The 8,778-nt window shown below is 34.6% G+C and overlaps 1 protein-coding gene and 1 long non-coding RNA gene across 2 annotated transcripts; one reads left to right on the plus strand and one right to left on the minus strand.

Moving 5' to 3' along the window:
- Positions 1–176: 176 nt before the first annotated feature.
- LOC140775585 (uncharacterized) lies at positions 177–8,181 on the plus strand. Its single transcript, XR_012106786.1, has 4 exons — positions 177–307; positions 6,045–6,176; positions 7,135–7,216; positions 7,937–8,181. It is a non-coding gene; the product is annotated as an uncharacterized lncRNA (long non-coding RNA).
- Positions 305–7,211, minus strand: LOC140775578 (uncharacterized). Its single transcript, XM_073118958.1, has 7 exons — positions 6,268–7,211; positions 5,380–5,627; positions 3,638–4,261; positions 2,780–2,928; positions 2,473–2,694; positions 2,249–2,398; positions 305–1,557 (listed from the first exon to the last, which is right to left on the minus strand). The coding sequence occupies exons 1-7, from the start codon at positions 6,288–6,290 to the stop codon at positions 1,219–1,221; spliced, it is 1,755 nt and encodes a 584-aa protein (XP_072975059.1). The 5' UTR covers positions 6,291–7,211; the 3' UTR covers positions 305–1,218.
- Positions 8,182–8,778: the final 597 nt, after the last annotated feature.

Consider the following 8,778-nt stretch of genomic DNA (forward strand, 5'->3'; position numbering starts at 1 on the left):
ATATTTTAAAATATAAATTTTCAATTTTAAAAGGAAAGGATTATTCTCTACTTCGTCAGCTCTGTTAGGTTGAAGTTGACTCCCAGAGTATATATATATATATATATAGATGATAATTTAGCCATGTTTATAGATACTCGTCGCTTTGTTCTGTAGCCATTGCCGACTTCTGGTGGCTTAGATATCCACCCTCTGATATCACTATCCCCTCCTCTCTGTATACGATCTCCGTTCCATTCATTGATGGAGAAGTCGACGAATTCCAGGATGGTGGATCACCGATACCTTCAAATAGGCCGTCTTATTAGTAAGATGAAATCTTCGTCTATTTCTTATTCTCCGATGCAGATGTTGTGATGCAACAGATTGGAAAACCTTGATTCCTTACACTGTTCGATTTATGAGGATTGTGATCGTTTCCGAAAGTTAGCATCTGCTCAAAATCTTCTGATTCTATCTGTTCTTGGCTTAAATTAGCAGTCCTGAAATGGGATTTGTAGCTATAGTTTTCATCTGGATCTGTTAATAGAATCAATCGATAAATTTTTCCACTTGAAAGTGATGTTAAACATCCGACAAGCTATTTACAGATTTGGATATGCTAACATGAAAAGATAATAATTTTTTTTTTTTCACCAAGTTGCAAAAGATTTATATGTATTATGAAACCTAGAACATGAATACTAGGCCTCGCTATCCCACAAATGCAATTCATTGATCAAATTTTAACTCAAATATAAAAGCTTAAAAGTAACAGAAGAGAACATGTTCTAGTCTGTTACATTCATATTTTATTCAACTTCTTTGACCTTTGAACTCTCTCTTAGTTCATTATTCTTTCTGGAAGAATCTTCCAGCTACCAAAATTGTCCCATAAGAGAATATATGCAGAACTACTAGCAACTCATGTCAAAGTCTCCAGGTATAAGACAGTTGATGCTGCAAATCTTTCCTACTTGTATAACCTCTTTATTAAAAGCATTGAAAAAGAACTAATCTTGTGGTCTTTGAGGTGGATGGTGGATAAGAAACAAGAGCATAGAGAACTGGTGACACTTATTTCAGAAAATTAGCAACTTCTAGGGCATCCATTTGACTTTTTTGACATTAAAGAGAATATAATTGTTGTATAGATAAATTTACATGCCAAGATTTACTAGCTCAAGATGGAAGCAGCTAGAAGTTTACAATACTGATTTTAGATTTCCATTCGTAGACTTAATCTAGCATCTCATTATAAGAAATCCGGGTGCTGCGAAGTTTTCCTTTTCTATTTTGAAAATATTTTCTTATACCTGAAGCTGATCCTTCAAAACCTCTAAGATTTTGTGTTCTGGAAGTTGGTGCCAAGAATGCCAGTGGATGTGTCTCAGTTTTCTGAGTTCCATTCATGGACTGGGAAGTTGCATTTGTTGTTTCCTTTGTTTCTGACTCTCCATGGCCTGATGATCCATTTGACGGAGATAAGCTACTAAAAGAAGAGTATGTGAGTGAAAAATCTTCAATACCGCAGACTGTTACCCTATCCATTATGTATTTTCTCAACTTATATTCCACCTGCATGAATCAAGAGTATTCACGTTTTAAACTCAATTTGGAAGAAATTTTGATTTAAAAAGCCAAGATATCAGAAGCAAATTTGGATGCTTGTCTCAGTTCAAAAGAGAAGGTCATGATGTCCAATTATAACCCTTTCTTATCTTAGATTATTTGCCCATAACTTTTATTGAATAGTAAACATGGATGCTTAAGAACTTCTGCGACATGGTTTGAGTTCCTTATGAAGTTGTATGACTCCATGAGTAAGAGTGAAGTTTGGAAATTTTAGTTTGAATTGGAACTTATGAACTTGATTACATAGTTTCAGGTCACACTATATTATGAGGCCAATTATTTTAAATCAGGTCACTTGTTCCAATTATTTGATAGATTGGACTTCAAAAGAAACAGAGTAAGACCACGGCAACTTAAGTGTGTTGAATATTTAAATAGTACAGTGCCAATTTATGAGGAATAACAGTTAAAGAAGTATCATAGTCGGAAACATAGAAGTCGACAACATAGAAATTGAGATAAGATATGAATCTTTTAACTGTTGTCTAATATATGGAAGAACTCCATGTACTTCATAAATATTATTCTGTCTGTGTATAACCACATTTACTTCATATAACTTGTATTATTTGATAATTTACTAAAATATGTATGTAATAAAAGAAAAGTTTTGCATAAATATAATCTTCCTTACCATCTCCATCGATGGCCTTTTATCAGGATTTCTCCGAAGACATGTCTCAGCCACACTAACTATCCAGAATAATTGATGAACATCATGAGATTCAAGAATCCTTTCATCAATAAGCTCTGGATATTTTCCTTCTATCAAAAGTGGTATTGCCTGTAAAGGGTAAAAATAGAACTTTTAAATACGTACAACGAAAACCAACTATTGATTACTATGCTTCTTTTTACCCATTCTACAAGACTTGGTTCTTGGAAGTTCCTATCTTTAATAGTCTGGCCAGTAATTAGCTCAAGCAAAACTACTCCAAAAGAGTAAACATCAGTCTTGGTTGAGACTCTCCCTCTTTCTGCATACTCTGGTGCCAAGTATCCAAATGTCCCAACTACCTTCTTTTCTGATGGTTTATCGAACTCATTTTCTTTTGTTCGCGCCAGACCAAAATCTCCTAACTGAGAAATTAAACAGCAAAATGGAAGTCAGAATCAGAAGTCAATAGATATACTCTATCAAGATAGTTGTGATAAGGTATTTTACCAATGGATCATATTCATGAGTTAATAGAATGTTATTTGGCCCCATGTCTCTGTGAATTATATTGTTCCGATGTAGATAGTTCAAACCTCTAGCAGTTCCAAGTGCGATTTTCATCCTTTCTGTCCAACTCAAACAATCTGAGCTGCTTCCTGCATAGTTAGATATCAGTTCTGTCAGGTTGCTTGATCTCAAGCATTCCTACATCAAGGATAAATGAAATCTAAAACAAGCACAAAAATCTATAACATGGTAACTTTAGCTTAATCTTTTGTAGCTTTGCATTACTTTTGTACTCTACACTGTGTTAAATATCTGTGTAAATATTTTCAACAGTTGTCTTTTGTCCTTCTCTTGAGCAAAAGTTTGTATGTAGTATTAGTTGGATTGGAATCTGGATAAGACTAACCAAATATTATCTCCATGAAATTGACTGCCTACATTGCAAAAACTACTAAATCAGATCCTAGAAATACTAAATGTAGATGCATGATGATAAAGCCTTGATAGGCTTGATGTTTAAGCGCTGAAAAAAGATCTCAATTCAAAGTTCCTTGATACATTCATACCTACTAGTTTAGATATTTCCCAACCATTATTGCTTGTCTATTCTATGATTAGAGGTCGTTTTAATTTCTTATCTTCAGTAGGCAAGAAACTAAAGTTTCTGGATTGTGTCATCTGATTTCTGCATAACTAGAATTCTTATGCTACAGAAAATGAAAAAATTACGCACAGACACAGACAGGTGCACATGTGTGCGAGCATACACACGCACACAGTTAAATTTGAAATTTTGATTAATCATAGTAAATAGATTGTTGATCCCTAAAGAAGTGAAGAACAATGATGCGTACTTACTTGAGAGGTGTATGTCCAGTGAACCATTGCAGACATATTCATATACTAGCAGTCTGTGACTTCCTTCGGAACAGGAGCCCAACAGCATGACCACGTTCTCATGTCTAGCCTTACTGAGAACCTGAACCTCCGCCTTGAATTCCTTCTCTCCCTGTAAACTTGCATGTTTATGTTGCTTGACAGCAACCCACTGTCCATCTTCAAGCTCTCCTTTATAAACAGATCCAAATCCTCCTTCAGACAAGAAATTTTTAGTTGAAAATCCATTTGTAGCAGTATGGAGCTCTGTGTAAGAAAAAGTTCTCGTTGTTTTGATTTTTGGTCTTTCATTCCCACAATTTTTACATTTACGATTTTCTAACATGTCATTCTCCAGTTTTATTTCCTCTATTTTGCTTGCATTCATTTCCATGTCTAGTCTACAGCTGTTGGGAATTGATGAATGATTAATGCTTGCTGCTCTTTCTTCGCTAATAAACTCATCATTTTCATGTTGTAAGAGAAATAGCTTCCGTCCATATGTTTTGGAAGCCTTTGCTATCTTTTCACTAGCTTTCTGTATTCCTTTGCTGTTATCAGTTGCCATTTCACCATTTAGGTTGCTTATTTGAATGCTCTTTGCCCCTGAAAGTGTTACTGACATTTTATATTGGTATTAATGCAGAGCGCACTACAACACATCTCTAACTCAATTGCAAACAATTAATAAGTGTTGACAATTTTATCTTTACTAAAGCCCCTAAAAAAATAACATTTTGTTCTTAGAAACTAAACTTGATAGTAGGCAGATGTTGCTACTTTTATTTCCATTCCTCATTTATCTGCTGTGAGATGGCTCATTTTCCCCTAATGTAGGAAATTATTAAAAATCCAATGAGGTTATCTACTTTGAGATAATGTTACTAAGGAGGGAGAGCCAGATACATTCAGTTTCCTCTAATATTGTTGTACTCCGAGTTAAAAGAAAGGTTAAGATCTATTATTGAAATTTTAAGGAGGGGAGAGCCAGGTACTTTCAGATAGTGCTAGTAATCCAATTCAATATAAGCCATTCTCTTGGATAAAACTCCAAGTGTTAGTAATATCCTTATGACCTCAGCTTCCTGCATATTCTTCACTGTATGATGTCAGCTTTAGAATTCATTTCAATTCCTTGTGCACTAGAACATCATTTTGCTGTAAATATTATAGTATAACCAATTATTCTTTTGGTACATTATCACTGAAACTCTGACAGGTATCTAAAATCAGTCTGGTAAAAAAAAGTCAGTAGCAAAGCAAGTAGCATGTAATCTTCTGAATCACAGGTGACTTGATATCTTTTGATGACAAAAGAAAAGAACTCTGTGAATGGCAGATGAACTAGTGCATAGTATCATATGGCAAATCAGCAGGATTTCATAGGATGTATGCTTCATATACATATCTATTAGTTTATGTTTTTGCTCGCTACTGTAATTAAAATGGAAATGGATGTAAGACATGTGCATAACACCATGACATTATGCGTTCACGTCAATAGAAATGTAAAACCAAGAAAAAAACCAACTTATATTTAATTATGACAACTATTATATGCTTCAGTGCTTTCAAATTTTGGCAGTTGATGGCATCTGATATAACATTTTGTATTCTCTGCAGCTCTTGACTCTACTTGACTCTAGTTATAGAAGTGTGCATCAACATATTTTCCTTTTATTGCAATAATGAACAATAATGAACAATGATAAACATTGACTTACTCAAGGGCGACAGATCCAAACTAAAAAGATCATCATCATCATCATCAAGGTATTCTGTTGCCATCACCCCTGATCCTGGTAAAACATCACTGCATGTCATCTCAATTTTAGGGCTTCCATCTGTATGTCTAGTCTTCCGTGGAATAGCTTTTGGTCCCCTCAGGAGTTCGACATTGTTGTTACGCTTCATCCTTGAGATACCACAAGATAGCCTCTCCATGAAATACTTCTCGTCCTTCTTCATTTGCCTGTAGAGGATGATTTATCAGAAGAGTAAATGAAAGAGCAAACTATTTTGATGAAGTGGTTCAAGATGGTCTGTTAGCCTGCGAGTTTATAGTAATCGGATCTATTTGCTATAGAAATGCAAATGAACAAGTTAAATCTAGGCGTAAGTCTTCCTTATGTTTTTGTGGCATCAACAAGACAGTAATGTTATTAAGATGATACTATCTTATGTATTCATGACCTTGACCACTGGTTAATCATTTCATTAGCATGTTCTTTTCCTGTTTTATACTGTGCTATTTGAAATTGATGGTATCAATACCTTGAATTGCTATATTGCAATTATGTGTATAAACTTAATGACCAGAAATGGTGCAGAGCATGTTTCTGTTATCATCCATGCCTTACCGATCAAGAATTATCCATGTTGCCTGCAGATTCAAGGCAAATTCCAGAGCCACTTCTTTTGGTGAAGATGCTGCAATGACCTGTCTATGAAATGCAACCTAACAATGGAATGAACTCACCATCAGTTCTGGGTTTCGTTCTTCATCTATGGTGCTTAACAGGTATATGCATGCCATAATGTAACTAATAGAGATATTAAACTACACCAACATAATCACATTATCAGATGGATATATATTTTAATGTCTTAACCTTTTTTCTTTGATAGAGCTCATAGAGCAGCATCATCTCTGCACTGTTCTGGTATTCCTTCTCTTTTCTTGTGACTTCTTCATCGATGATCTTCTGGTTTACTCCCAACATAGAGTTTGAACTCATCCTGCTTTTATATCCCACTGCGAGCAAAGAAATAGATGTAAACGAATTGGCATGAAAGACTTTCTTGTTGTACATGGTGTTCTTTATGTAGTTGCTACCATTCTGTTATCCTTTTTGAACAAAAAGAGCTAAAATTTCTTACTTAATCTCTTGCCTCTCTTGAAAGGAAACGTACTAGGGTTATTAACCTGGTGAAGAACTCCAAGGAGTGTGAGTTCATCTCCAGGTTTGAGTGGAAGGCCATCTATGGCCCATTTGATTGGGATTAAACTGATCTCTCTTGATGCATCCTGGATCACTACCACCCTCTGAGCCTCCACTGACATGCTAATTTCTAGTTGAAGAACTTGCACTATATGAAGAAGATTCCAAAATAATTTAGGTATCGAATGCAGGATAAGACTGTAATGATTAAGCTTTTACAGGGGGGATAGTAAATAAGAAAACCAACTACATATGGCTATTGCTATTAAGAAATGTTCATGAAGAAAATTGATCTCAAGTTTATGCCAAAAGAATTGGAGGATCAAAATATCAGGAGAAAAGACGAGGTGTCTTCCTAAGTGGATTCTTAGAATTAAAACTGATAAGGTGGTGGATCCAGGCAAAGCATCTGAGAGCATAGTTCAACCGTATATTCAGATATCCAAGAAGGTTTAGTATTTAAATAGAATCTTTGGAGGAAAACAGATTAGCTGATGATTGATCTTGTTAAGAACTATGATTGCTCTCTTGTTGCAGATGCTTGAATGCTAGAAGCTGACACTGGGACGTGGAGAAACCGATGACGAGAAGCAAATTGCAAAGAATTATTGTATAGCTGGTAAGTCATTGTCATGCTTGGTGCGTCAGCTGTTTAGGCAACAAAACTCTCTTTCATAACAATAGACGAATATGTAGCCTATCATCCTGTACTTGGGGTATTCTATTGTTCTTTGCCTGAATTATATATTCTTTCATAGTGTTAAGAAAAGAACTCACAGGATTGTATCAGGTTCATCTTTTCTGGTTTGTGGGACTGGGTGACAAGTAGCCATCTCCTGTTCTATCTGTTTACAATTTATTGGTCTACAGTTTTTTAAGCCTCACAGTTTGATTCCTTATATTGTTTTCAGTGCAAGATTCACTTGGTACAAACTTTACAGGGCTAGATACATTCCTAAATTTTGTTTTGTATCACATCAGTCTGTTCTTTTGACTAAACTAGAAAATTATTTTTGCTTCAAATTGATAATAACTTTTAAGATTCATCTATAATACAAGGGGGTAAAATGTTCTTACCCCCTTTTTAACATTTGTTGGACCGCAGTGTTTTAAGTTCCACTGTTTGATTCATTCTATTGTTTTCTCTTTAAAGAAGTCTAATGATGTCCCAATTAAAACGCCATCACTAGACTTCAAACTCAGATTATTCTATACAACATTTACACCCATATCAGCATCTTTTTTTTTTTTTATAGATAATCTTTTTGAAATGATCTCTGAAGCTAGTTCTGCTCATTCTCTTGTAGCCATTATAACGATCTGAATTTGAACTCTCCAGGCTCCTTCCAAATCAAAACAACTGGATTGAAAGAAAAGAATTGGATGGTGCTTGAGAAGAAGAAGAGTGGGGATGTTGTTTTTAATGCGCATGTCTCTGCTCTCTGAGCACAGCGCAGATCTGCGAGCCACTTAGCTGGCATCACATTCTCTACATTTTTATATTTCTGGCAAGTGGCTCAAGTTGGCATCGATTTGTATTGGACCAAACCTTGTACTGCATGTACTGCTCTTAATGGCTTCTTAATCATCTGCTTACGCCTTTATTATTATCTTAGTTGCTTTTGCTGGCCCACCACTAACCTTGTGCAATTAGTGCTAATTATCACACATGCTATTCTTAGTGCTCATGTAATGAGTAGTGACAGTTGAAGAACAGAACAGCAGCTATTATACATATATTTCTCTAGATATTGTATTTAGAATAATAAATATATTTTATAATACTATATTTATTAATTATATTTTATAATGATGTATTGTAGTAAATAAGTGTTTAATTATAGGAGAATAAAAGATGAGAGAAAAGATGAGTTAGGATTAAGAATCCATTTAATTCAAATAAATATGAAAAGACTGCGTCCGAGTCTAATTAATTTTTAGATTTGGTACACCAAACTAAGTAATGATTACTATATTTATTAAAACAACCAAACAACCCCTAAGTTTCTTACCTTGTTGTAATTAAAGAGTTCACAACACAGATTAAATATTGATTAGATTAGCATCTTTTTTTTTTAAGCTAAGTAATATACCGATATGGTAACTCGTTTTGGGGATTAATAATTAAACATACTATTTCGATAATATAAGTTCCTAACGAGGGTTATTTTGGTAAAATAA

Source organism: Typha angustifolia, chromosome 14 (genome assembly GCF_048772165.1).
Source record: "Typha angustifolia cultivar Huaian chromosome 14, ASM4877216v1, whole genome shotgun sequence".
Classification (NCBI taxonomy): Eukaryota; Viridiplantae; Streptophyta; class Magnoliopsida; order Poales; family Typhaceae; genus Typha; species Typha angustifolia.

Bases quoted from the DNA above. Each gene is read 5' to 3' on its own strand.
- LOC140775578 (XM_073118958.1), bottom strand. From the start codon at position 6,290: ATGAGCTCTATCAAAGAAAAAAG. The intron at 4,262-5,379 runs GTAAGTCAATGT...TAACACTTTCAG, and splicing joins TTTGGATCTGTCGCCCTTGA to GGGCAAAGAGCATTCAAATA. The intron at 2,399-2,472 runs GTAAAAAGAAGC...TACCCTTTACAG, and splicing joins AACCAAGTCTTGTAGAATGG to GCAATACCACTTTTGATAGA.